The sequence below is a fragment of the Alternaria incomplexa genome, assembly GCF_024043165.1.
Source record: "Alternaria incomplexa strain BMP 0042 chromosome Unknown scaffold_13, whole genome shotgun sequence".
NCBI lineage: Eukaryota > Fungi > Ascomycota > Dothideomycetes > Pleosporales > Pleosporaceae > Alternaria > Alternaria incomplexa.
Window position 1 is genome coordinate 858,663 of NW_026249862.1, and position 27,403 is coordinate 886,065.

General features: G+C 49.9%; 11 protein-coding genes across 11 annotated transcripts; 7 read left to right on the top strand and 4 right to left on the bottom strand.

Moving 5' to 3' along the window:
- Positions 1-383: 383 nt before the first annotated feature.
- Positions 384-3,704, bottom strand: J4E90_008606 (uncharacterized protein; the record flags this gene model as incomplete). Its single annotated transcript, XM_051438129.1, has 5 exons — positions 384-1,368; positions 2,220-2,430; positions 2,487-3,143; positions 3,195-3,417; positions 3,519-3,704. The coding sequence occupies 5 exons, from the start codon at positions 3,702-3,704 to the stop codon at positions 384-386; spliced, it is 2,262 nt and encodes a 753-aa protein (XP_051288128.1).
- A 3,596-nt stretch (positions 3,705-7,300) lies between these two features.
- Positions 7,301-8,866, bottom strand: J4E90_008607 (uncharacterized protein; the record flags this gene model as incomplete). Its single annotated transcript, XM_051438130.1, has 3 exons — positions 7,301-7,332; positions 7,878-8,175; positions 8,450-8,866. The coding sequence occupies 3 exons, from the start codon at positions 8,864-8,866 to the stop codon at positions 7,301-7,303; spliced, it is 747 nt and encodes a 248-aa protein (XP_051288129.1).
- A 450-nt stretch (positions 8,867-9,316) lies between these two features.
- Positions 9,317-9,969, top strand: J4E90_008608 (uncharacterized protein; the record flags this gene model as incomplete). Its single annotated transcript, XM_051438131.1, has 3 exons — positions 9,317-9,607; positions 9,673-9,792; positions 9,853-9,969. The coding sequence occupies 3 exons, from the start codon at positions 9,317-9,319 to the stop codon at positions 9,967-9,969; spliced, it is 528 nt and encodes a 175-aa protein (XP_051288130.1).
- A 247-nt stretch (positions 9,970-10,216) lies between these two features.
- Positions 10,217-12,040, top strand: J4E90_008609 (uncharacterized protein; the record flags this gene model as incomplete). The annotated part of the gene is made up of 5 exons (XM_051438132.1): positions 10,217-10,745; positions 10,806-11,003; positions 11,110-11,192; positions 11,627-11,901; positions 11,953-12,040. 5 exons carry the CDS (start codon positions 10,217-10,219, stop codon positions 12,038-12,040), a joined length of 1,173 nt encoding a protein of 390 aa, XP_051288131.1.
- Positions 12,041-12,518: 478 nt separating this feature from the next.
- On the top strand, positions 12,519-13,881 carry J4E90_008610 (uncharacterized protein; the record flags this gene model as incomplete). Its single annotated transcript, XM_051438133.1, has 2 exons — positions 12,519-12,660; positions 12,968-13,881. The coding sequence occupies 2 exons, from the start codon at positions 12,519-12,521 to the stop codon at positions 13,879-13,881; spliced, it is 1,056 nt and encodes a 351-aa protein (XP_051288132.1).
- A 210-nt stretch (positions 13,882-14,091) lies between these two features.
- On the bottom strand, positions 14,092-15,914 carry J4E90_008611 (uncharacterized protein; the record flags this gene model as incomplete). The annotated part of the gene is made up of 6 exons (XM_051438134.1): positions 14,092-14,415; positions 14,466-14,530; positions 14,585-14,816; positions 14,865-15,465; positions 15,518-15,705; positions 15,759-15,914. The coding sequence occupies 6 exons, from the start codon at positions 15,912-15,914 to the stop codon at positions 14,092-14,094; spliced, it is 1,566 nt and encodes a 521-aa protein (XP_051288133.1).
- A 506-nt stretch (positions 15,915-16,420) lies between these two features.
- On the top strand, positions 16,421-17,320 carry J4E90_008612 (uncharacterized protein; the record flags this gene model as incomplete). The annotated part of the gene is made up of 4 exons (XM_051438135.1): positions 16,421-16,505; positions 16,606-16,867; positions 16,924-16,992; positions 17,065-17,320. 4 exons carry the CDS (start codon positions 16,421-16,423, stop codon positions 17,318-17,320), a joined length of 672 nt encoding a protein of 223 aa, XP_051288134.1.
- Positions 17,321-18,681: 1,361 nt separating this feature from the next.
- Positions 18,682-20,491, top strand: J4E90_008613 (uncharacterized protein; the record flags this gene model as incomplete). The annotated part of the gene is made up of 3 exons (XM_051438136.1): positions 18,682-19,175; positions 19,230-20,279; positions 20,341-20,491. 3 exons carry the CDS (start codon positions 18,682-18,684, stop codon positions 20,489-20,491), a joined length of 1,695 nt encoding a protein of 564 aa, XP_051288135.1.
- Positions 20,492-21,563: 1,072 nt separating this feature from the next.
- On the top strand, positions 21,564-22,013 carry J4E90_008614 (uncharacterized protein; the record flags this gene model as incomplete). The annotated part of the gene is made up of 2 exons (XM_051438137.1): positions 21,564-21,800; positions 21,867-22,013. The coding sequence occupies 2 exons, from the start codon at positions 21,564-21,566 to the stop codon at positions 22,011-22,013; spliced, it is 384 nt and encodes a 127-aa protein (XP_051288136.1).
- A 2,122-nt stretch (positions 22,014-24,135) lies between these two features.
- On the bottom strand, positions 24,136-25,623 carry J4E90_008615 (uncharacterized protein; the record flags this gene model as incomplete). The annotated part of the gene is made up of 1 exon (XM_051438138.1): positions 24,136-25,623. The coding sequence occupies one exon, from the start codon at positions 25,621-25,623 to the stop codon at positions 24,136-24,138; it is 1,488 nt and encodes a 495-aa protein (XP_051288137.1).
- A 392-nt stretch (positions 25,624-26,015) lies between these two features.
- On the top strand, positions 26,016-27,284 carry J4E90_008616 (uncharacterized protein; the record flags this gene model as incomplete). Its single annotated transcript, XM_051438139.1, has 3 exons — positions 26,016-26,762; positions 26,819-27,130; positions 27,249-27,284. The coding sequence occupies 3 exons, from the start codon at positions 26,016-26,018 to the stop codon at positions 27,282-27,284; spliced, it is 1,095 nt and encodes a 364-aa protein (XP_051288138.1).
- Between the last annotated feature and the right edge of the window lie 119 nt (positions 27,285-27,403).

Consider the following 27,403-nt stretch of genomic DNA (forward strand, 5'->3'; position numbering starts at 1 on the left):
ATAATGTTTAAGTAGCTTAGACGGAGTTTTAGCTTAGATAACTAACATTAACTATACAGAGAGGTCGCACTTTTATAAAAACTATAATAGTAGGGTAGGCGGCTCGCTTGCAAGAGCGGCTCGTTTATAAACTACGTTACTATTAAAACAAGGTCCCTCTAGTAGTATAACTACTATGGATAACCGAGTAGGAGGAGGGACAAGGCGGGGTGGCTGCAACGTATTGTATTGACTGTCGTGTATACTCTTGTTCCTCGTACGTGTAAACAGTAACGAGGACGCTACAGTCAGCCGTGCCTCCCTTACACAGTAGGTACCACGGCCCTTCCTTCCACCAACCTGGACTGAACCTACATATTCTCAACAGTTACGTTAAATTATGTTCAAAAGATAGATTTTACACGATCCTCCAAGGGCTGCTGATTATCTAGGTCCCGCGCCACCTGTTCAACCTCGGCTAATACGCGCAGGATATTGGCCCCCGCCACCCCACACACGTCGGCAACCGACACGCCTCTGCGCAACAGCTCCTCGATCAATGCTGGATATGTGCCAACATCTTCAAGTCCAGCTGGGCCACTATCGAAGCCCATGCCGTCGAAATCCGCGCCGATACCGACGTGCTCGAAACCGATCAACTCGCCTAGGTAGATGATGTGGTCGGCGACGTCTTTGAGCGCAGCTTGGACACTGCACGTGACGAAACCGGGGAAGAAGTTGACCATGATAATCCCGCGTTTTGCCTTGAGCGCCCACAATTCCTCATCAGCTACATTGCGCGGATGATCGCAGAGTGCGCGGGCTGAGGAATGAGTGTAGACGACAGGTGCGCGCGACGCGTTGAACGCATCGCGTTGCGTGGCCACTGAGGTGTGCGACAGATCGACCATGAGGCCCAGCCTGTTCATCTCGAGTACCACGTCGCGTCCTGCATCTGATAGGCCGCCGTTCAATGGTTCGGATGGACTACAGCTGTCGGCATAAGCATTATGACAGCTATGTGTTAGGGTCACGTAGCGCGCGCCCATTTGATGTATCAGCCGCAGAAAGGAACCGCTGTTGGCTATCTGGTGCAAGCCCTCAACGCCCATCAGACTGGATATACTGGATGCTTTCGACTTTGCGAATTGCGACCATACCTCCGCGGCTGATGATGCGCGCTGCAATCGTTCTGGGTAGGCATCAATGAGTCGGTTGATGAGGTCCATCTGCTGCAGCGTTTGGTGCATCGACTCGTAGTATGTTCCCTGGTCGTTGACATCGCCCCCGTCACGTGGACATTCGACATAGGCGCTCCAGAATTGGGCCCCTAGGCCGCTTCGTTCCAATTTCGGAAAGTCGACTTGGCCGATTAGATCCGCCGTGTCGCTAAAATTGGACCCGTATATGTGGTTGTAGTAAAAAGCCCGGATGAAGATGGGAAAGTCGTTATGTCCATCTGCACGATAACATCTTTTAGCAGATCCGCTTGCAAAGAGAGAATCATTGCTCACCTATCAACGGAACTTCTTTTAATACCCGATCCACGAGATTGCTAGGATGCGAGCGGCAACTCTTTACAGCGGCCAGTCCAGTGAGGAGAAGCGCTAGCAAAGCCGCGAAGATAGCTTTGGTTCGTGTCGATTGCGTTTTCTCTCGCGCCATGTGCGACACCGACTGCTCGTTCTTCTCCATCCTTTCAAAAAAGAGATGGTATGATATGATTCGCATTCGTTGAGAAGGCCCATACGTTTTAATACGATGATCCTCATCTACCGGCTAGGCAAACCTTCTCGGTCGCCGGTGTTTGGCAAGGGTGTTTCGCAAAAACAAGTCCATCAAGGTGTTCACGTCATTGCGCATGCCGGCCAAACGGGACGCAGAATTCTTTTCATTTAAACAATTCGAAGGACATCTATGTAGCTTCAGCGGGGTGTTCATGATGAAGAATAAGAAGAGAAAGACGAGCCTGCTCAGGAGACGATTCCGGAGACCCTGCGTCTCATCCGTATCTTGGCGTCCATATTAGGTCCGTTCTGCACCTCTATGCACATATTCGGAGGCCGCGTCTTTACAACACCCTCCCACTCCATGTCGTACTCGTGAAGCAGCTTTGCGAAGATAAGCTTAACTAATCTGACCGTATAAAATCGTCCTGGACAGGCATGTCGACCATAACCAAACCTGCCGCGCGTTAGTGATGGGTTTTCTTAGTTTCTTCTCGCAATATGGAAGCTTACGTAAGAAAGGTTTTGTCGACGGTGGATGCATTGACTTCTTTTTCATCCGTCTGAGTTGCAAACCTGAATCCGCGGAAGGTGAGCGGATCTTGGTAATTCTCGGGGTCGCGTTGAATGGCTTGGATGGGGAAGGCAAAATGAGATCCTGCGGGAAGCGTGTAGCCGTCAGAGAAGCTGAAGGGCTTGTTCCTAACAGCTCGCGTTACGGACACTGATGTAAGGTCAGTACTAAACATGGCGGATGAATAAGCTCAATGAGGCACTCACCAACGCCAGTGGGATATAGACGCATCGTTTCGCGCACAAAACTTTCCATGAGCGGCGTCCGGGATACGAAGCTGGCCGTAAATCCGCCAGTCTCTTCTAGTGTGCGAGAAATCTCCGCTCTCAATGGCTCAAGGTATTCCGGACTCATCAAGATTTGGTAAACCAGTTGCACCACGAGCCCTCCAGGAGCGCTGCTTCCAGCGAACATGAGGTGCATCAATTGCTTCGCCATCCGGTCTGGATTCCTTTCCACTTCGTCTCCCTCTGCAAGCTCCAGCATCCACTTTACCGCGTTGTTGTAGTCTTTAGACTGGGCCCGCACCTTTTCGATTTGGAGAATCAGATACTTGATGCAGCGCGACAAGTGCGTTCGATGTTTGATCGCAGTGAGCCATGCTACCAGATTTCTGAATGGACCGAGTGCGATACCGTTGACCAGAATGGCGCTGATGAAAAGAGACCGGTTGAAAAGTTGCGATTCCTCAATGAAGACTTTGTCGCGCGCAAGGTCTTCGCCAAGTAATATACGACAAGTAATGCGGTGCGCCATTTCCGTAAACGTGGAGAAAACCTGGACTGTTTTCCATTCGTCTCCGACATTAAGCTCGGCCGCAAGGATGTGATCGGTCTCAGTCTTCATAGTTTCCACCAGCGATGCTGTAGTCTGTTAGACAATGTGGCAAAGGAACTATGCAACTGCGGACGTACGCAATTGAGGATTGAGGTACTGCTTGACAGCATCAGGCATCATTTTCGACGCATACACGTCGCCGGCAGAAACGTGGACGTTGAACGCCTCACTGAAGCATTGCGCAAAGCTGAGATCGTCCTCATCTGCCTTGCGAACATCATCGAGGTACCGAGGGGGCATTAGTAGGTAGTCCCATCCAAAGACTTTGCTGATGAACGGCTTTCCCAGCGCTTTGTGGAACTGTCCCGCTAGTTAGCCCAATCAAGCATAGCGGAAATAGAGGCACCCGCCTTTCGGTATCCACGTTCAGCCCATCTATCCATCTCGAATCGCATAGGCACCTGACCTGGGATGAGCGACCACCATCTTGATTTTCCAACCCGAGCGGCGTCATAGGATGATCTTCGGGAAGACACGAGAAGGATGGCGATGAAGACAGGTATAACAATCGGCAGGATCCGCGATACTAAGTGCTTCGTCTCGGGCTCGATCTCCAGCAGCGTTGTGGCATTTCCTACGCCTTCCATTTTGTTGTTTCTTGCCAATTGGAATTGCCCATCGTCTACCTTTTGAAATAGTGGCATAGTAACTCCGAGTCGGCGACCGACACGACTAAACCACGCATATCCTCAAGTCGGCGACCTACCTTTTCCCAATCATGGCTTATACACCTGATTACGCGCGCATGTAGGAACGCAACCCATTTCTTCCATGCATATCCGATCTGGAATTTCCGAATAAACTCATTTCTTTCCTAATCCAAGAACATCACGCTCCCAGCGATGGACACGCAAGCTATGCCGTTCAAGCCCACACGCGGTGCCTCGACCCCGCACCTGCTCTTGGTTGTCGCACAGATCGTGTTCCTATCTTCCCCGCCTTTTCCCTTGCGCAGACCGCTCGCTATAGCCACCCTCGTAGCCCTCGCTCTATGGGCCCACCAAAGTTCATGGACACACAACCCGGGTGCCGCCAACTTCGCCGCCCTCGCCTGGCCTCACTGGCTCGCCACGATTGAGAAATTCCTCAATCACACACCGAACCCTGAATCTGCGCTTTGGCCTATCGACAAAGCGCCTGGTGTTGCGTTGACATGGCCGGCGTTCGGATGGCGCAAGATAAAGTGGGCCGTCTCTTTGATCCTCAATCTGCGAGGCATCAGATATAATTTCCAGGTCAAGAATGTGCCGAGGACGAGGTTTTGGTCTACTAAGCGGGGCGATACGGTGAGGTTCTTAGCATGGCAGGTCGTGGAGTTGGGGTTATTTATGCTCATGGGCGATTTAGTAGCGCAACTGAGTATGAAGTTATTCTTTGCTTCGCCTGGCTTGAATAGTATGGAACTCACGATAAGAGATATGGATTGGAAAGCGGGGTTTGGGAAAGCCCTGGTTTTTGGTGTGGGGCCGTACTTTTTTATCAATATGCAGTACATCCTCGCTTCTGTTGTCTGTGTTGGCTTGCGCATCAACAAACCTGAAGTGAGTAATCATCTCTCGCTGAGACACCTTTATTACTGGTCCTGTTTTTTTACAATGCAATTGGAGCATCATCTGACTAGTGGCTCGCAGGACTGGCCCCCTCTTTTCGGCCGCCTGGCTGAAGCGACGACAGTGCGCTCGTTCTGGGGCAAATTCTGGCACCAGATGATTCGAAAGGTGAGTGTACATCCATCATCCCGCTTCATACTCGATACTAACATCTTGTGAAAAGCCGCTTTCTGGCCTCACTGGCTCTCTCGTCGACGCTTTGGGTATTAAGCGCGGAACCAACACTTCTTCCTACACTCAGCTCTGGATTTCCTTCGCCATCTCCGGCGTTATGCATGCGGCTTCAATGACCTTGATGCCGTGTCCAGCCAACGTCCCCGAATGGGATCGCTGGCGAGGTCTGCTTCTATACTTCATCTGGCAGGCCGCGGTTATCACGACCGAGGATTTTGTAATCTACTTCTGGAGAAACGTTTGGGGAGGTGGCCAGGAAAAGCGCATGTGGAAACGTTTGGTGGGATATGTATGGGTTACATGGTCATTTTGGGCGTCGTTGCCGTGGGCAGCAGATGTGCTGTTGAAGTTGAGGATGGGAGAGACATCACCCTTTCCAGGGACAGTATGGGGACCACTTGTGGAGCGCTTTTTGTCTTAGCGAGATGTGCCAAACGCAAATTCAAATGTAGTCAACTCCCCTACCTTGGAACTTCACCAGGATTCCTGAAACAAATTTCGCCTAACGTAAACCACCACCGAGCTGGTCAACCCACCGAGCTGGTCAAAAATGCTTGGCAGCCCTAACTCATGTCACGCATCTTCAATTTAATCGCTATTAAACAAAGAGCCTGCGTACGTCGTACTTAAATCTGATTTAGAAGATAACTCTGTATCTTTTTTGCACGTTCGCGCATTGTGCCCTGTCCCGCCGCAGTTCCTACAGCGCCGTAGAGCTGGTTAGGCTAGTTCTTAATTACTACTACTACGAGCCTTCTTAGATCGCTAAGGCGCTGCGGACGCCTTAGCGGCTACCTGTGCTGCTGCAATTCTATACTCTATAGTACTACTGTGCTAGATCCGCTTGTGCTTACGCGTTTTGCGCTTAGTTATTACTGCTAATTGCTCTTTAAGCTTATAGATCTAAGCAGCTTAAAGCACGTTTTAGTGTAGTATTAGCTTACTACCTTTTATAAGCTAGAAGAAGCTAGCCTAGGCTATAATAGGCAAGCGAGTAAAAGACTAGCGTACAAACTTTAACTAAGATCTAAACTTATGCGTATTGCTTAAAGTCTTTAACTACTACAGCGTTTCTAGAAGAAAAGATTCTAGTAGAGTACGTAACTATACTTTAAGGTAATCTAACACTACTTACATGTTAATAGAGACTATCTCTAATACTTTAAAGACTTTATAGTAGTTTTTCTTTATAAATATATTAAAAAACGCGTTCTTAAAGGTAGAAAGAAAGCCTTTTTTATTAATATAGAAGACGCGTTAGCGCGCTAAGTCTCTAATATACTAAACATACTTACACTTTAGTAGTAAAAAGTAAACTATATTAAGTAGCTAGAGAATATATAATAAGTAAAGTAGTATATAAAGAGTTAGAATTTTATTTTTAAAATAGTAGTTCTTAGAACTCTAGTTAAAGTAGCTCTTATAGCAATTTAGAATAGATAGTCTATATATTTTTACTTTATACGTCTTTATATACGTATTAAAGTACTTTAACTACTTTAGACTAAGTATATTATTTATTTAGCTATTCTCTAATACTAAAAGCTTCTAATTACGTAGTATATTTACTTTTTTATACTATACTAAAATATAAATATATTTTTTAAAGATAATAAAGAGTAGAGTTATATACCTAGTAGCGTAGATACTTTAGATAACTATAACTTACTTATAATTACTTAGCTAAACTAGCTCTAGTTAAGCGTATCTCTTTATGCCTATAATAACTTTTATTAAGCTAATAATACTTATCTAAAAGCTAGTCTTATTAAAGTTATATATATTATTATTATAGACGCTATACTTAGCTTTAGTGTTCTCTACTAGTATAGACTACGCGCTAATTATTTCTAGATTTTCCTATAGTATTCTTTACCTATTCTTTACTTAATTAAAGGCTATTTTAAGCTTAGCTAAACGCGTTACAAAGCGCTTAGCCTAGTGCTTGCTAACTAGCTTACTACTGCGTACAGCTAGCATTTTATCGGCCACATTTGCTACCTCGCACAGCCAGGGCGCGAATCCTCGCGAATTAAGGTCGAGGATATATTGAACGATCGTCTGCTCTTCGGTCGCAGCGAGCTTGTGGCTGTTAGGTCGTGTACTAGGTCGAAATGGAATTCCGTTGTATCGGCTAGTCAACGTTGAAGGAGGCACCCCAAACGCGCCAGCAGCGAGTCGGAGGCTTTTAAATTGGCGGCAGTTATAGGCAGAAAGCGCAAGCAATATTCTGCCCTCTTGACTAGAAGGCTGCACATTCTGTTATTGATTCATGTCGCGTTTGTTGTGAGAGTAGTGCTGCCAAGCATTTTTGACCAGCTCGGTGGTGGTTTACGTTATCAATTGTATTGTGACATCTAATGTGTAAGACGGCCGTTTAGTCAGAGGGCGAAGCCCAATTAGTCTAGTGTTTTGGGACCAGAACCATACGCTAGAAATGATCCACATGGGAACGAGCGCGAGGTGCCATGATTTTTATCCCTGCACAAGACGGTTCGATATTTTCACATCTCGGGTTGTAGTCGTTCAAGCCAGATCATAAAGCGTCCTAGGGGTTGGACCTTTTCTAACCATCACTGCCAGTGTCAATCCATGTACACAAACGCATGTGTACTTAGTCAAAAGTGCCAGCATCCCAGAATTAACAAGATACCATCAGAAAATCATCATTCACGCTACGCATCTTTGCTCAAACATCGATAAACAACCTAGTTCAACAACCAACCCTTAAGAGTAGGTAACCATCAAGAACCAACGAAACCTCTCCAGTCACGTACTCAGTTCCCGCCAAACACCAAACATCGCACCTCGATACTCTCGCGCCTCGGCGCCCCCTCTTTTGTCTCCGGGTGCTCAAATGCACAATGCGGGCAAACTGCATCATTAAAAACATCAGCATCTCATCATCAACACACCCACACCCACACCCTCCCCTCTCATATTCCCGGCCCCCAAAAGGAAGAGAAAAAAACTCACGTTTCGCAGCCACATCCGCCTTACTATCATAGATCTTAATCAACAGCGCCTCATCCGTGCGTTGCTCCCCCAGATAATACCACTTCTGGCCTTCACCGTGGCTGATATTGTACGTCGACCCCAGTTCCTCCCACCTGTTCTTCCAGAGATCGGTCGCGTGCAGGTTTTCTTCGCGGAGCGATTTGCCGTCCATGGTTGCGAGGGGCCAGTCTTGTACGGGGCCGTTGATGGGGCGCCAGACGCTGTAGAGAGGAAAGGAGATTAGTTGAGATGATACTGCGTTGTTTCTGTGTGGGGCCTGTGCAATGAGTGGGATGGGATATACATACTTTATAATTCTAAAACGGCCTTTGAGAAGCTCCTCAGCCTCTTCTCCGGCGTACTGGCGTGCGCGCCGGATAGCGCCTTTGGGTGTTCTAGTCATTTTGCCGTTGTATTAGTACTTATCCATCGTAACGCGCGTGTCGAGTTCACAACAAGATCAAACATACTGATCACAATGCACCTAACCCACCACCACCAAACATTAGCATAAACCCCCCCATCGTAAACCCAAACACGCATCCACGTACCGTCCGCCCAGGCTGTTGCTTCCCCGGGCTCCCAAAGAAACCCTCAGCGGGATCGCGCTTGCGAATCGAATGGTTGAAGATGATAACCTTGTCCGCACCCGTCTTGCGCTTGACCAGGGCTTCCACCGCTGGATAGTACTCCTTCTCGATCTTGTCGACGTTGATGTCGCGGATCGCTTGCAGGAGCTCAGGCGCTGCGCCGGCGGCGTCGTCGACGAAGGTGAAGGCGTGGTCGTCGAGAGTGAAGTCATCTCTGCAGGACCGACAATCTTGCACGTCCACTTTGTATGGTATCCAGTCGTAATTTTTGGTTTCGAAGCCCGGATCGGGGTTAGTGCGGTAGTACGGCGCTTCCTTCTTGCCTTGCCAGGGCTCGATGTAGAGCATTTCTGCTTCGTAGCTGGGTAGGGCGGCCATTTGTTTTGTCACGTGGGAAACCTCTTGGCGATCTGCTGGTTGATGGGTTTGTGGAGTATGGGGGTGTTTTTCTCTGTTCTTGGAAGCTTGAGTCGTGTACATATAAAGCGTCAACATGGGTCGGTGTCCGTGTCCATGAGACGTGACGGATGCGGGATCACCCCGCCGCTTGAGACCGATTCATTCAGATGTTTGTCAGATGACGTGCTCATGTAAGCGATCACAGATATTTTTTCCTGAAATAAGCTAATACTCTGTGTTGGTGGTCTAGTACAAGGATGTGGTGGTGAAGAGCTTGGATTACCGGCTTGGAGCGGCAGTCACTCGGTACCCGATCTACGACAAGCCAATCAAGTTAGCCCCCCACATATACTCCAGCTTTGCAATGGTTCCTGTAACAATCAACCTGCTCATTCCGGTGGAACGAAGGAATAGTGAGCCAGAGACACCATGGAGGCTATCTCATGGTCCAACAACGGCACGCAAGCGGAAACCATCTCTCCCTCCAACCCATTGACCAAGGGCGATTTCCCCGGATCCTTCGAAGCATGGCGTCCATATGCGACCGGACTAGGCACAGTCGCACTCTTTCTTTTTGGATTGGGCCTGTTCTACGACCGCATCGAGCGGCGGGGAAGTAAACATGTGATCTTGGGTGACTGCGGGTGGTGGCTCCGCCGGACCATGATGACCAAGTTCAACCTGGATCCGAACAATGTTGTTTTTGATGGCTACAAGCGGGTACGTCACACGTTAATCCGGACTATTCACATGAACTAAAAGGTTGCGAGTAGTACACCAAGCAGGATAAGATATGGGCGACGTGGATCAACGACGAGCTGATCCATATTTTGCCACCCAAGTTCTTCGACGATATCAAGAATCAGCCGCTGCAGAAACTTTCCTTTCTCAAGGTAGTTGATGAAGTAAGAAGGGAAAACCTCTCGTAATTTCTTCCGATTGTAAAAGCTTACGTCGCAAAACAGCACTTCATGTGGAACCTGCACGTCGGCGACATGGTGTGCCAGAGAGACTACGTCAAAGCGGTGAAATCGCAGCTGAATTTCAGCCTCCGTAAGATGGAATCTCATCTCAAGGACTAAGATTTCGGACGAGAAAGGCTGACGTTGGCTGTAGCGAGTATGACAGATTACATTGCGGAGCAGACCGATATCGCCATCGCTGAGCGTCTTGCACCACCCGAGAACACCAGGGGTAAGCAGTCATTCATCCGACGCCTGTCCTTCATACGAACAAGATAAGAACAAGACTAACGAGGTATCAGGCTGGAGAAACGTAATGCTTTGGGACGCCACCCTCGACATTATCCATCGCGTAACCGCCGCCGTAATGGTGGGCCCCGAGCTCGCCGCCAACAAGGACTACATCCATCACGCACGCGGATACACAGAGGAAGTGACTTCCTGGAACGCGCCTCTCTTCGCCATGCCCGCCTTCCTGCGCGTGCCCTTTTGGTGGGTTTCGAAAGGCGGGCGGCAAATCCGGGCGCACCAGCGCGAGGTACAAAAGTTTGTGTACCCAGAGCTGCGCAGGCGACAAGCGGCAGGATACGAGAGCAAGAATTTTGCCATGCTGGATGGACTGTTGAAGAGCGCAAAGGACGACACGGAGGCGTCGTACGCCAGAATTGTGAACCAAGAGCTCTTCTTGACGTTTGCGGCTGCGGGCTTGTTCTCCGTCGTCGTGTGTCAGCTTATTCTTTCGGTGCTGGGACATCCACAGTACATGGAGCCGCTGAGGGAGGAGATCGAGAAGGCGGTGCGCGAATGCGGGGGTTGGAATAAGGATGCCTGCGCCAGGATGCCGAAGTTGGATAGCTTTTTGCGAGAGACGTTGAGGTTGAGTCCTCCTACCGCCCGTAAGTTTTACCCGGGATGTGAATGAAGTCCGACAAGCAGTATGCTGACGATGATTCAAGTTACACTGCAACGAAAGGTCGACCAGGATATTCCATTGTCGAATGGCGAAGTAGTCAAGGCGGGTACGCTAATCGGGTTTCCCACTCTGGCCATCCAACGAGACGAAGAGTACTATGAGCGCCCGTTGGAGTTTGATGGATACCGATTCTATGACGCGGAAACGAACTCGGTCAAGGTCAAATCGGTGACGCAAAGCCGTACCTATCTCCCGTAAGACAGCCCCCAGAAGTCCTGCCTGACACGGCTAACCGAGTGAATGCAGATTCGGTTACGGCACCCAAACATGCCCTGGAAGGTTCTTAGCCACCGAAACTTCCAAGATTGTCTTTGCAAAGTTCTTGGTCGACTACGAGATGCGCTTTACGCCTAAACGCACAGGCAAGCCCGTGGATTGGCCGATCGGGGGACAAATCATGCCAAGCATTGATGTGTATGTTTCTTTCAGGCTGCGGAATCGGTAACTCTGCATGTAGGAGGTACACATGCTGCCCAAATGATGTATTCGGAACGTAGTGTTTGCACTCTGGGCTTTGGTCGGAAACCGAGCATGACTAGGCTAAATTGCATCAGTAGTGGCACAAGTACAAAGTGATCATGCGTACCCTCGTTGAAAAAGACAGTTTTGACTTTTGCAAATACACAACAAATATGTCAGTAGCTTCTCGACCTAACGGAGAGGTGGTGATGGGGGACGTGGAACACGACGGCAGAACCATCTTATACGTCATCAAAGGTGCGGGGCCCCAAAGCACAAGCCACGTAGTGTAGCTAACTTGACCGACTGGAAGCCGATCAGACATCCTACATTAATTATATCAAGCCCTTGATTCTTGCCGAAGAGCTTGGCTTCCCATACCGACTGTCCGTCATCGATACCCGTGATGAGTGGTTCTATGCGGTACATCCGGAGCGCATGGTTCCATCCCTGAAAGACCGGGACGACGTGACTGGAGAGAAGATTATTGTCTTTGAAGGAACAGCGTGCCTGCAGTATCTGACTGCAAAGTACGATATTCACGGGGAATGGGCGGGCAGAACGGCATGGGAGAAGGCACAGGTCCTCTCATGGACGGCTTTTCAGACAGCCGGGCTTGGGTATGTCTGAGAAATGTTGTAACAGACCTTCACTTTCTCTGACCCTCCTAGTGCGACGGCCAAATACTGGCTCTACTTCATGCGAGGATATCCCACTAGGCAGAACCCCGAGCCTATGCCCAAGACATGTGCAAAGTAAGGTGTCGTACCGGTGCTCCATTTCCAGACTGGCTGACGGCATGTAGACTGCACTCAAACACGTTGAAAGCATGGGACATGTTGGAGGTACGGTTAGCTTCACCAGGGCAAACATACATCGCCTTGCCGGACCGGCCGACCCTGGCAGACATTTCGTATTTTCCCTTTTCTATGCCGTGGATGTTTAACTTCTTCGGGGTGGATGTCAACAACTGGCCAAACATAAAACGTTGGGGAGAGTTGATGCTGGCACGGCCGGCGGTACAGAGAGTCATGTCGTCAGCGCCTAGCATTGGACACTGAGCTGGTGCGACAGGGCAGGGGTAGAAGTCGGAACAAAGCAATAGAATGAATGTCCGTCTTGCCAAGTCGGTGACCGAGCTGAGACGACGCTTATGCTACAAGAGCGTCTTTTTGACCAAGGTGTGATATCATGTCGTGAGAGCAACAGACGAAACAACGCACAGCCAAGGAACGAAATGGCCCTAGACTCGGAAACAGACGCGCTCATCCGCCCAGACAGCCGCGAAGTAGAGGCAGCCGACGACAACGCGCCTCTATGGGCACCCAAAGGAACCCCGGCAGGCTACAAGGCCATGCCCGTGTCCTTTTTTGCGTCGTGTGCAATGGCGGCAACTGCAGCCTCGACCGTCTACGCTTACGCACACATCCTCTGCAAGGACGCGTCCCAGTGCGCGGATGGTGAAAAGGCAGCGTATGCGTCGGCGGTGGCTGTGGCGACGACGCTTGCGAATGTATGCGGACTCATGGCCGTGGGGATATACGAGCGGCTGCCGACGCGAGCGGGGCTTGCGGTATGGATAGGGCTCAGGGCAGGCAGTGTGGTGGTGCTCGGAGCGGGAGGTAAGGCAGCGACAACGAGGCGAGGCGGCGAGATTCGGGACACATGGCTGACGAGCAACGATAGTGGTGCAGAAGAGTGTCGGACTCGCGTTAGGAGCGCGCCTTCTTGAAGGCCTGGCCACGGACAACACGCTACACCTGGTGTTGAACGGGCTGTATGCGCGCAGCAGCGATCAGCGCCATGTTGGCCGCCTCATGTCGGCATCGCTCGCCCTGTACATGGCTGGTATGTCGCTCAGCCCGGCGCTGGCAGCACTGCTGTCCGATTTCCGTACCTCCTTTGCCGTCGCTCTCGTCATGTTTGGTGTAGCAGCTGTCTACCTGGCCATGGTGGGAAGGCTGGATGAGGGGACCGTCGGGAATGGCGGCGTTAACGGCCACGGCCACCAAGGCCCGACCGTCGGGCGGCTGAGCGCCCTCGCCCGGCCGGCACTGCGCCTGTTCAGTGACCGCGTAGTCGCTGCACATGGTGCCGCCATGTTTTTGTACAATGCCGCCATCTCCTACATGTTCCCCGCCCTCATGGTGCATGCGACGCTCCAGTTTGCCTTCACCCCCGCCCAGAATGGCCTTCTTTTGTCCGTGGCAGCGGGAACGTCGTCGCTGTATCTCATAGTCGCGGCCCTCGTTTCTCGTCCTGCCCGTAATGCCAGCTCTGTGCTGGTCTCGCTCACGGTGCTGGTGGCCGCTTTAACCGCTCTCGCCATGGTGCGCGTGTCGTGGGCGCTGTTTCCCGTCGTAGCTGTTGCATCCTTGGGTCTGGCAACTCCTTCATTCGTCAAGGCGCATCTCGTGCAGCGTAGACAGCATGATGCTCTGGCTGTTGCCGCTATTTCCGTCGCAGAAGGTCTGGGTAGTCTTGCTTCCGCGCCATTGCTAGGTGCATGGCAAAGTACCCATCCTGGCGGCAGTGTTTTGTTTGTTGCGGCTGCTCTTGCTGCTTCTTCAGCTAGCGTTTTCGTGCTTGGGTGTTTGTAGTGAATCATACAGCGTTGGGTTTGGCAAGTGTCCACAAAGATCGTGAAGGACACGAACACGTGATTGCGCAGGGGTCGGGGTCTCGGCGCGGCGGGGTAGCTCCTCTTGGAATCATGGCCCGTATACGTGGTTGTGCGCGACGTTGAAGAATCCAAACTTCGTTTCCTCTACATATCCAATCTCGCTACATACACCTCAATCAACATCCAATTATCCCTGCCGCTTGGTACAGACAAGTCGAATGTCCGGGTGGGTGATCCACTCATCCGGATTCACCGAGTAGTTGCTGTTTGCGTCCTGTGGCCTGAGCTTCACCTGCCACTCCTTGACAATGGACGCAACTATGCTCCGGAGCATGCGGTCCGCAACGAATTTTCCCATGCATTGGCGCGGCCCAAATCCATATCGCCACATGTTATATCGCGTCTGGGCTGGCTTGAGACCCAGGAACCGTGACGGCATGTATTCCGAGCTCTTGTCGCCCCAGAAGGGATTGCGTATGTTCAGCCCATACGTGTCAACAATGACCATCGTCTATCAACCGTCAGCTTCTGTACAACACATATGTGATGCTGGATACTTACCCGCGCGGGTATGATCCACTCGCCAATTTTCCGGTCCGACGGAGGCGCTTGGGGAATCGAGAAGGCTGTAACATGACGTTAATTCAGGATTCCAGAATATACTTTCGCTATACACGTACGTGCGACAGGCCGTAGGCGAGACGATTCGTTGATGCAGGCCGCAAGAAATGTATCGCCTCTAGCAATGTATGCGTCCCACCGAGAATCATCCCCTTCACCCTCTCTCTCAACCTCCTCGAAAAGCCTGGCTTGATCTTCGGGCGACGACGCGAGATAAATGAAGTTCCATGAGATCGCGCCCGTTGTGACGTCTAGGTTTGCGAAAAGTGACTCGTCCAGGGTTTGTAGCAACTGTCAAGGTTAGGTACAGGGCCAAATAAGCCATGCACTTGTCCTTACCTGTGTCTGAGAAACCTTGCCCGCTTGGCAGTCTTCCCAAAGCTTGACCATGGGAGTCACTGCTCCCCTATCCTTGGCCTTCTTGTAGACGGATTCGTTGAAGCTCAGCCACTCCCACTGGAACTCGTCTAGAAGTCTGTTTGCCGTAGTGGGAAGGAACTTGGAAATCGAGAACCGGGCCATGCCGCCTTTGATAACAAAGGTGAAGAGCTTCTGACGCACTGGCGCAATCTTCCTGAGCCATCGAATATCTTCTGCGTCAAGGTCGCCATACAACACGGTGGCTACAACGAGAAAAGGGTAGAAGCTGATGTCCTTGGCCGGATCGAATACGCCGTTGCGAAAATCTCCGCTATTGCGCAGTTGCTCAACGAACTTTCGGGTTTGCTCTCGGATGACGGCTGCTTCGTTCGATATGGCCATATGCGTGAACGGAACTTCCATTTGGGAGCGCAGGCTCTGCCATGACTTGCCGCTAAGCAGACCCACACATTGACCAAGGATCTTGCTCATCAGGTACCCGGAATCATTGTTGACGGCTTTGTAATGCTGATCAGAGTCTTTGAAGAGCTCCTTCAGATGATTGGGGTTCGAGACAACACTGAATGCACTTATCAGTAAATTACACATGTGGGTGGGAGAGGGAAACTTACACCTCGGACACTGATCCGGACCAGATTCTGTAAGTAGATCCATGCGACTTATGCCATTCTTCGGCGTTTTCGCGACCCTGTAGGAACTTTGCAACGTCTCCGTTGCCATTCGGCCATATGTAGGGCAGGGATGGCAAACTCTTCTTGCCATGCTCGTCTTTAATCGGATTCGCCCAGTGTAGATACCACTATGTTTTGTAAGTTTCTTTCTTGCACAGCTTTGTAGATAATTTCTACGTACGTTGCAAACAACTGAAAGCACCTTTACGATTGTTTCGCTAAGGAAAGCACGGGCTCTGAGTAGAGCGATGGTAACTAAGGTGGTGACGCTGAGTCCTAAAGCTAGATGCTTTGGATCCAGCGTACTGGTGCCGCCTACGATATCGTGGACTAACATTTAGAGTTCGAAGTTAATAAAACGCAAGATAAAGTTCGAGAACAAAGTTTGGGGACATGGGCTTTCGATGGCTACAAAAGCATCATAGTCATGGATTTGAGACTAGCGAATGATAAAGCTCAGCATCAGTACCAATCCTGGAAAGACGATTACTCACAGCCTTCATCGGCACCCGAGTGCTCGAGTGGTGCAGGGGTTTGGCGAGGTGCGCTGCTACATCTCGCCCACTCCTCTTGCCAAAACAAGCGTGTGAGCATAATGACCTCTGAGAAGAGATCGCGGTAGATGTGGGAAGCCCATTTTGCTATCGTGTTTTTCTAAGGGATATACAGCATTCTCTGGGACATTTCACAAGTATTATGAACCATTTCATACCTCAACTTGTGCAAGGTCACGCTGCCACTAGTGACACTGTTTTGGTCGGAAGCCGAATGGAGCATTATGTCATGTCATAAAAGCATCTACACAACAAGAACAGGGTTACGAATCAACAATCATCCCACAAGATGGATTCTACGGACAAGACATTCCCCGCTGTCAAGGAAGGCAACGTTCCTTACGATGGAAAGCCGATCCTCTATGTCGTCAAAGGTACACAGCAATTCGAAGAGTTCCATACGATCACTATGCTAATCGCATCGCGTAGCCACCAAAACGTCTTACATAAACTACATGAAAGTGTTGATGTTAGCCGAGGAGCTTGGTATCGATTACGACATCTCAGTCGTGGTAACCAAAGACGAATGGTACCATAGTGTGCATCCCGAGCGCTACGTCCCCACAATCCGCGACCAAGACGCAGAAACAAAGCAAGACCTTTATGTTTTCGAGAGCACAGCCTGTTTGCAGTACCTAGCGGATACGTACGACAAAGAAGGTCTATGGCATGGAAAGACGCAGTACGAAAAAGGAAACATCTTATCATGGCTCGCGTACCAAACAGCCGGGCTCGGGTGCGCATATTCACCCTCCCTTGTCCACATTGTGCAGCTAACGGGGCAAATTCCAGAGCGACATCAAAGTACTGGCTGTACTTCTACGCCGTCCACGACGAGAAATTGCCAAAGGCTATCGATAAGTATGTGTCTAGCCTCCCCCTTCCCCAATCTGGAACCCGATTTTCCCGATTCTAACCAGACCGACTCACTAGGCTGTACGCCAATGTCCTGAAGCAATGGGACATTATGGAAAAGCGCCTATCCGAACCCGGGCAGACATACGTTGCGCTAAAGGATCGCCCTACCGTGGCTGACTTGGCTTACCTGCCTTTTGCCATGCCGTACATGTTCGAGTTCATGCAGGTCAAGATTGAAGATTGGCCCCGGATCAAGGCGTGGTCGGATCGCATGTTGAGCCGTCCGGCTGTTCGCAAGATCCTGGAGTTTGCGCCGACGATTGGGAATTAGAGTGCTTGTCTTTATGCGACATGAGTGATGTGGGAATACGATTGATTTCTATATACGCTATCCCAGAATCTTTTGTCTGTGTTTGTGATACGCGGTACGTTCTCGCTGTGGAGAAAAAAGCTACTGTGACTTCGCGATGGTGGTCTGGATTTGTGGAAGTGACAGGGTCGGCTTTCGATGATCATTGTCGGAAGCCGATGATGCCACGCCCCACACTCCCGACCACCTTACCAAGCAACACCAACCTTGCATTGCCACTAGTACTGCTATCCGTATACTATACATTCCTATTCCGGTGCTGTCATGCTTCTGGGCCCCATCTATGTCGTCGTTCGTTACTGTTTCTTTTCTTTCTGATCCCCCACAGCTTTTCTCCTTGTCGACTTACAACACGTTCTTTACCCCGCGACCGATCATGGAGCCAAAATTTCTGAGCGCAGTGCTTTGGTCGTATCCTGTTGCGTTTCTATTGGTGTCGCTTGTCGCCAATTGTTATGATGCCTTGTACAAGACGGATGTGCCTAGCGACAAAAGTTTCAATCGCCGGCGCATAGCGCGGACGGACAAGTCTTTACTTTTACTTCATTGTATTTTGGCTGTTCTGCTTGTGAGTATAGAACTGAAACTGAAAACCGTCCTCCGCTAACATGAATGTTTGAACAGGCTGTTAATACGGGTCTTGCAGCATACGGCTCCTTGAAACACGTTCCTGGTCCACTCTTTAGTGGCGAGGCATACTTGGTAAGACAACCCACCCCTGCAAAGCCTAAAAATCGCTAACAGTTTCTTTCTAGGGCGGAATCATCTCGATATTGTTGATCGTCTGCAGTTCACTCCTTCCAGATCCGGACCTACCCTACTCGCCAAACCGTCCCAATTTCCAGACATGGCTTCTCAGCATCGCATACGAGGCAGGCATCCTATTCATATGCTTTATCAGCGCCAGGAACGCGCCGGATATACACCACAACGCCTTCTCAATTGCATGCGAGGCACTGGGAGCCGCGAGAATTGTGGTTCTGGGCGTAATGGCAATACTCTTCGTCTTTAGCAGACGTGTAGTCGACGAGTCCAATTCCGATAGCGAGACAGAGTCTCTGCTCAGTCCAGAACAAAGCGTTCACTATGGTTCGACACCAGCGGCCCCTCCACAAGGGTCCAAGGATGCGCAAACCGTATCCGCTTTTGACTACCTGGCCGGATTCCGTGATCTCATTCCATATCTCTGGTAAGCTCTTCTTCCACCCAGACCGAGACGTCAGCGCGGACTTACATGAAAGAGGCCTTCTGACGACCATATCCTACAAGCATGGGCCGTGTTCTGTTTTGGACTGCTGATCGCTCAGCGAGCCATCAACATCATGGTGCCGCATCAGCTTGGTATCTTAGTAGAGCATCTGGGCAAAGGCCAACTGCCACTCAAGGATATCATGTTGTACGTCGTGTACCGCAGTTTGCAAGGCCAGCAAGGTGTCCTCGGTTCGCTTCGAGCCATACTCTGGATTCCCATCAGCCAATCGGCCTATCGCCGGCTTACCGTAGCCGCATTCGAGCACGTCATGAAACTCTCGCTAGACTTTCATTTGAGCAAGCGCGTTGGTGAAGTCATCAGCGCACTGAGCAAAGGCAGCGCAATCAACACTTTCTTGGACGGCCTTGTGTTTCAGCTGTTTCCTATGGTGTTCGATCTCGCTATTGCGGCTGTGTACTTCTTCGTGTTCTTGGACGCTTTCTACGCAATCATCGTTGTTGCTGTCATGTGGTTCTACCTCTTCATCACCATCTACATGGCCAAGTACCGTGGCCGAGCAAGACGCGAAGCTGCGACACGGGATCGTGAGATGGATGCCGCCAAGTAAGTCCACCGCAACCCTTTTCCCAATATCGTCCGCACTGACATCCTGCACAGAACCGATGCTATCATGTCGTACGAGACCGTGCACCACAACAGTGCCTTGCCGCTCGAGCTTTCCAAATTCCAACGCCTAGTGAAATACTTCCAGGAAGCAGAGTACTCTGTGTTTTTCTCCTTGAATGCACTAAACGCCGTACAAAATTTCATTTTCGTCGTCGGCGTTCTCCTCACATGTCTTCTCGCAGCGTTTCAGATCTCCGAGGGCATATACAAGGTCGCCATGTTTGTTACGATCTTAACGTACTTGGCTCAACTACAGGCACCGTTGAACTTCTTCGGAAGCTTCTATACTCAAGTGCAAAACAACATGGTAGATGCCGAGCGCATGCTTGCTCTGGTAAGTAGTTTTGACTTCATGGTCCACGCGAACGATACAAAAGCTAACACCTACGTGTTGCAGTACAAGATCACACCTCAGGTCCAGAACAGCCCGCACGCAAAGCCCATGAACACATGCTCGGGCAGAATAACCTTGAACGACGTCGAATTCGCCTACGATAAGCGGAAACCCACATTATCAAATGTCAGCTTCGAAGTCCAGCCCGGCACCACAACAGCCATCGTCGGCGAAAGCGGGAGTGGAAAATCGACTATCCTCAAGCTCCTCTTCCGCTTCTACGAGGTCGATGGAGGAAGCGTCCAGATCGATGGCATCGACGTGCGCGACATCACCATGGCAACACTGCGTACACACTTCAGCGTCGTGCCGCAAGACACAATTCTCTTCAACGAGACCATCCTCTACAACGTCAAGTATTCGAACCCCAGCGCATCTTTCGAAGACGTCCAGGCCGCCTGCAAAGTCGCCAGTATCCACGAGAAGATTATCAGTTTCCCCGATGGTTACAACAGCAATGTTGGCGAAAGGGGTCTCCGACTCTCTGGCGGCGAAAAGCAGCGTATTGCTATCGCGCGTGCGGTTCTCAAGCATCCGCAGATTATGCTGCTGGATGAGGCGACGGCTTCGCTGGACTCGCAGACTGAGCGTTTGATCCAGGATTCGTTGAAAACTGCTTGTAAAGGGAGGACTACTATTGCTATCGCGTAAGTCTTTGTCTAAAGCGCTTTTTCTTTTGGTGTACTAAATTACTAATATGGGTTTTAGACATCGCTTGTCGACTATTACCGATGCGGACCAGATCATCGTTATGCACCAGGGCCATATTGTTGAGAGAGGGACGCATGAGCAGTTGTTGGCGGTTGGTGGGAGGTACAAGTCAATGTGGGAGAAGCAGACGAAGGCTGTCTCGGCTTGAAGGCGGGCCCATCTGGATCGCGTTTGGGATTTCTTTACATTTCTTCTTTGTTTCGAACCAGTGTCTATTGTTTTACCGTAAAGATGTAATGGTGGCTCTTTGAAGGTCTGGTACCATTGTCGGTCATGTGTAATTGTTCAAGTTTCAAGTTTGAAGCGGTCTCCTTTACTATTTATTGCGCGATGATGAACCACGCTCGTACCCAGAGTGAATTGTGAGAGGGTGCTGCCGGTTCATGTGTATATATGAGGTGGAAACGTATCACAATCGAAGCGCCTATTTGTGTCTTCGCTACCGCACTTTTTTACATATCAAAATCACCTACGCTACCCAAATTTTTACGAAATAATTGCGCCGTAACTGCGTCAATATTTATGACTTATATCACTGTCCTCCAACACTGTCGCCGTTAGGCCCTTACCTCCTTGATGTGCCTATGGTACCCAAGCGTCTTACGAAAAAGCCATACGCCTACGACTAAAGCTCCCTCTCAATGGTCGGAAGCATTGAACAGCTCTAATGGAGGGCTATGAAAGCCGCACGATCTGCAATATTATGCAACTCGGAACGATGTTCTCCACAAGAAGTGTCACGAGCAATGCACGTTGAGAACTGACTTAAGCGCAAAGGTCGGAAGCCGACCTCAAAAAGGTCTAGCCCTACTAAGCGGACTCAGCAGCTTCCCAATGGAAGGCGTCGCTTCCCCTTTCGTCATTCAAGGTTATTCCCTCGAGTGGACTATCTCCAACTTGTCTCCGGAAAGTTTCCGCCAAAGTCTCCGGTGGGGCTGTCGAATCTCGAACTCTGCGACTTCTACTGCGACACGGACCTTCTATACCCTCTTGTATTTGCCGTTGCTCTACTTCTCCAGCCATATCAGCGCTTTTTTCCCCTCGGTTTCACCGCTATTAATCACACCATGTTGTCAATCCCAACGCCCTCGTGGTTGAGGGCTGAGAACCAAGCTACCAGATCGGAAACCCTGTCATGGGCCGTCACGACAATGGCGTGTATGGCCATGTACATTGATACATTCCAGTCAACAATGGTCAATTTCGGGCTTTCCGCCATCATGGAGTCGCTCGACATGACACCCTTCGACGTCAACTGGGTGTTAATTGGCTACAACCTCGCTTTCGCCACCATTCTCCCTATATCTGGTGCCATTGTCGACAAGTACGGACTGCGCTTTGGTTTCCTTTTCGGAACTGGGTTTTTGACCTGGGCGAGTGCGCTATGTGCTGCAACGCCGAACCGATACGGGCTCATTGTTGGGCGGGTGTTTTGTGGCATAGGTGCTGCAATGAGCGTGAGTTGTGTCATGATGTTGAGAGAAGGCTAGAGAGAAGCTAACATACTGTTTGCGATACTTTAGACGGCTACTGGACCTCCCATCATCACTCATCTGTTCGCTGATGAGAAAAAGCGTACGAAAGGACTGTCGCTGCTCATTATGTGTGGACCTCTAGGCATGATTTCCGGCATGATTCTTGGTGCACTCCTCGTCGGTCAGTCGCAATAGCTTCAGCGGTACCAAAAACATTTCTAACTTTCTTGCATAGAATCACCAGCAGGATGGCGTGCACTATTCTGGCTAGTTCTAGCTATGAACGGTTTTCTCTGCATTGTTGGCTTTTTCGTCGTCCCCATGTTCCCCAAGCCTGCCGCCGACCCGACGAAGAAGTTCGACATAGTTGGCCTCGGTTTGATCATCACGGGCCTTCCAATGCTCATCTATGGCATTGATGATGGCGGAAATCGTGGCTGGACCAGTCCCGAAATTCTCGTCACCATCATTTTGGGGGCGCTGCTCGTAATAAGTTTCCCTGTTTATGAGCGTCGCATCGACAATCCCATTCTTCCGAAACCTTTCATTTATGATCGCAACATGATGCTCATGCTGTTGACCTTTGTCATATTTGGGGGTGGCTTTGCTACTTGGCTCCTGCTGGTCACGCAAGTCTATTTGAACTGCCTTCACCTATCAGTGATTCGTTCAGCACTCTATCTCTTGGTGAGTTTCGGGCACTTATTTGTTTCGAATGGAGGAGTACCAGACTCTAACAGTGTTGCAGCCAGCAGCAGTTGCATCAACTGTTTCCGGGGCGTTGGGGAATTTCCTCGCCTCTCGCACCTCAGTCCGAGTGCAAATCGGCGGTGCATACATGTGGACAGCTGGATTCCTAGTCCCCTGGGGCCTACTGCAGCTAGATGCCCATCGGGCTTACATTATCTGTTTTGCCCTGCTTTACCTCTTCGGAAATGCACCTGCAGTGGTACGCGCGCAGGAGCGTACTCTTGCTACCATACCCGAGGCGCAGCATGGTCAAGCCACAGCTATGTTGATGGTTGCCTACCAGACCGGTAGCGCAGTTTTACTTGCCTTGGCCAATGCTACTGCGAAGAGTTACACTAAAGATGCAACTGTAGTAAGTTCCTTGATGAATGGTTATCGAGCCAGCTTTTGGTTGCTACTTGGAATCACTGGAGCCGCGGGCCTCGCCTTTGTTGTCTTTTTCCGAACTCCCAAGAATAAGGATATCGGCTCGGATGTTAGTGTTGAAAGCGTAGCAATCGAGAAGGTCTGAGAGAGCATGGATAGATGATTGATGCGAAACCTGTTGATAGTCAAAGTAGAAGAGCAGGCCGACACAGCCTTTCGCAGGTAACATCAAGTGCACGCATCCGCTTGCAGAGAACGTTGAGAGTCTCTGAATCCAAATGAGACTGGGAAGTCCGGTATGGGATGATCAAAAACTTACATTTGTGTGCAATCTGCCATACACATCATTTTTTATCTTAGCTTTAATAATTCGTGGGCGTTCCATGTTCACTCCAATTCATTTAGTCATTACGGAAGATTGCATTCATCACCCGCGGATGCCTCTAGGACCTTCCAAGACTTTTACACAGAACGTCTATACGTAACGCGTCTTCGATATTACTTTCTGCGTCTTCTTTGTGGTTGGCAGACTTGCCAACAATCAACTCAATCAATCCGCGCTTCAAAAGTTAGCTTGATTGATGTTTTTTAAAGAGCTTGCTTGAGTTAAGTTAATTGATAGCATTTTAGGCGTTGATTGATTGCAGATTACTTGCAGATTAATTAGATTGTGTACTGTAAGGCTGCCAATCAAGTGAGAGGTATTGAAGGAACATTCACTCTTCTCAACATGAGGTGGCTGAGAGAACGAAGTTTAGGTGGTCACTTTTGGCGCTTAGTAAGCCAACTACAGCACTAGAGAAGTATTGCATGATTACTAGCCTAGCATTAAATAGATTTATTGAAAACGTTACCAAGTTGCTAATAATATAGCTCTGTGTTATTTAGGGAACAACCTGGTTAATCAAGTCAATCAATCTTCACTCTGTTGCTTGGATTGCTTGCAGTTTTCAATGAGAGCAGCTTGGCTTGATTGAATTGCAATATTGCAATCAAGTCAAGCAATTCGGTCAAGCAAGATTGATTGTTGGCAGCTCTGGTGGTTGGGAATATTTTCGCTGGTACAATGCTCGTTATGACCATCAACAACAAAATCGAGCGGCTCTCCCATCTTCCAACTCGCTATCCTCACTACAACTATGTGACGAGAAGTTGTAGATGTGCGAAAGATACTTCTAATTCCAATCTTTACATTCCGTAATCAACACTTCTTTTTTATCTGGATGATTGCGCGAGGATCGATCACAACCCTAATTCCATCTATATACCGGCTTTCAACCTCCTCATGCCCCGGTTTAACGCGGATGTCGTAATGTGTCAACAGATAAGCCAATACGACCTTTTCCAAAGCAGAGAAGAAGATGCGGCCCGGGCAAGCTCGGCCACCGAACGAAAAATTGATCTCAGCGTTGCTAGTGGAGACAAGCTGATGCCGAAACTCTTCTCCAGGCTGCTGGCGCATGCGATAAAAACGATAACCGTCAAACTTATGCGGTTCGGGATAGAATTCGGGTGACATGTTGACGCGATCCGCGCTAACGGCGCATAGTGTACCACACGGAATGCGGGGACCCACTGAGAGTTGCATTCCGTTCGGATTGACAACCTTCCTCATAATAGCCACTATTATCTTTAGTAAGTCTAGAAAGATGCCGGTCAAACCATTGATAAACTTACTCATGGACGGGGGGTTCAAGCGATGTACCTCTTTCATGAAGCTGTCCATCTTCTTCATGTTGAAGAGGGCGGCCTTACTTAGTCCTTTCGTCGTCTGCATCACCTCCTCATACTCTTCCCACAGTGGGGTCTGGTACTCGGAGTATTTTGCAATATTGAAAAGTGAGTGACTAAGACCTCCGGAGATGTTCATGACCGATTCGAGAATGATCGTGATTTCGTCTCGAGCAAGCTTCTTTGCGGAGGGATTCGGGTACTCTGGAATCATCCAGTCTAGGAGCTCACCACCATCTGAGCTGATGGCAGCTGTTCGTCTAGACTTGGAGTCTCTTCCTGTCGCGAGGTAACGATCTAGATGCTCTTGTACCACTGGTAGCATTAGATCCTCCATGCGGTCGCGCGCCTTCACAAGATTTCGAATACGTGGAATGCGTGACTCAAAGAAGAATCGAACAATAGCAGGTACTGGCCTCAAGCTACCGACTGCACTACTAAGACTCTGGACGTAGTCTGTCATGGCGGCGAACCATTTCGGTTCACGGCTCAGCTCTTTCCCGAGGAATGGCCGGGAGCTCATGATTGCCGCAAGTCGGAAGGTAGCAGGCCAGATCTGATCCACAATTACCCAATCGTCGCAATTTCCGAAGACTGTTTCGAAGGCGTAAGGCACATCAGCCTCGAAAGATCTGATCACCACGTCGAGGTTGTTGGACATGGCTCTGATCCCCGCTTTGAGCTCTACGTTCTCCTCGCCCTGGTACGTGTACTTTCCCAGAAGGATATCAGCCGTATGAGCTGCGAAGCTTGCAGAGGTCGATGAATAGAGCTCTTTCATTGCCTTTGGTGGAAAGAACACATGCGGCATGGTCGGTAAAGCTATTTGATAGACACCCTCCGGGTACTGTTTCGCAGTTAGTGCATCACATTCGTGCTTAATCGAGAAGATGTGACTGACTGTTTCATCACCATCCCGAACAGCCTTCTCGAAGCTGGCATCGTCTGGCTTACCCATTACGGGTACTCCCCGCACAAGCACCAGGGCCGGTTTCTGGAAATATTGCCATAGCAGCAGTACAACTGAACCGCTGACGGAGATAATAAGCACGATCCATGATGGAGACAAGAGGATGGACAATGTTTCATTGGGCATTTTCGCAAAAGATCCTAACCAAACATCCCTCAATCGTTACTAAGTAACTTTATATCTGATTAGACAAAACTACGTGTGAAGATGTTGCGATGCCAGCGTCGGTGGCCGAGCGCAAAGCTTAGCGCATCCCCAACACAACAGCGGTCTAACCGGAAAGCGACAATCCCCAAACCTCACTAGTCATAGTAACGATAAAATCAGGAATTTAAAACAAAAGACTAACAAGAATTCAAGTCGCTACAAAGATAGTTCCGATGGAGACACAACGCGCACACCTTCTTACAGCGCTGAGGGATCTCCGCACCCTGACCAGCAAAGTCAAAGAGTACTTGGAGGAAACGGCGGAAACCCAGCCCGAACTCGACGATCGCGAATACGAACTGCTCCGCAATGAGTTCCTCGAAAGCGCAAACAATGCGATACTCAGTCTCTCTCACCCCCTCGAATACTGGGCCAACATCCGTGGCGAATGTGCCGACGTTGCCGTATTCCGCTGCGCATGCGAACTAGAACTCTTTCAACGCATCCCGCTCGATGGTTCCAAATCCAGCACCTTACTTGCCAGTGAGGCTGGCGTAGAGTCTTCGGTATTGACACGCGTAATGCGCCTTCTTCAAGCCAGAGGTTGTTTCCAAGAAGTATCCGAAGGCGACTTCGCCCACACGCGCTTCTCCGCATTCGTGCGAGAGCATCCTCACTTTGCATCCTTTACCCGTACGAGCCTCGAGGTTTTTGGTGCATCTGCAACAAGCCTGGCCGATGCGCTGCTGGCTGCTCCGGGAGACAACGGGGCGAAGACCAGCGCGTTCGAGATCAGATTTGGCGAGGGGTGTTATTCTTTTTGGGAGAGACAGCCTAAGAAATTGGCACGATTCCAACATGGACTTCATGAGCCGTTGTTGCTCGGTGAGATCTTGAACGCATACGATTGGGATGGGGTCAAGGGAACGGTGGTGGATGTCGGAGGCGGAGAGGGGCAAGTCGCCAAGTGCTTGGCTGAGGTAAGTCGCGTGGCTTGTCTCACAATGAGATGTTCGCTAACACTTTCTCCGTATAGCGCTTTGAGCACTTGAAATTTTTAGTGCAAGACGTGTTTGTCAAGGAAAGTGTCGTTGCGCAGGTCGCTAGTGCTGGGCTGGCCGACAGGTTGCAATTCGAAGTCCATGACTACTTTACCCCTCAGAAACCCCTGAAAGAGGGTGCATTCTTTCTCAAACACTGCCTGCACAATAACGGCGATGCGGATTGTGTGCGCATTCTGAAAGCAATCGTACCAGCTCTTGAGCATAGCGGACCAGGAACGCGCCTTATCATCGCCGAAAATGTGCTTCCGGAGTGGGACGATACTAGGCTTCCGAAACAGCAAAGGGTTGATCTGTTGCAAGATGATATCAGCATGCTACAGCTATTCAATGCAAAAAAGAGAACAAAAGAAGATTACCAGGAGCTTCTGGTTCAAGCGGATCCACGGCTGCAGATTGTGGGAGTTCATAGGCCGCCAAGAGGGCAATTGTGCTGCTTAGACGTTCGGATGTCTATGAATTCAGGGAGCGTTACGCCATAAGAGTAGTGCTCAATATATCACATTTACCTGTTTGCACATCTTTATCGATTGCTATTCTCACCATATCAAGTTGGACAC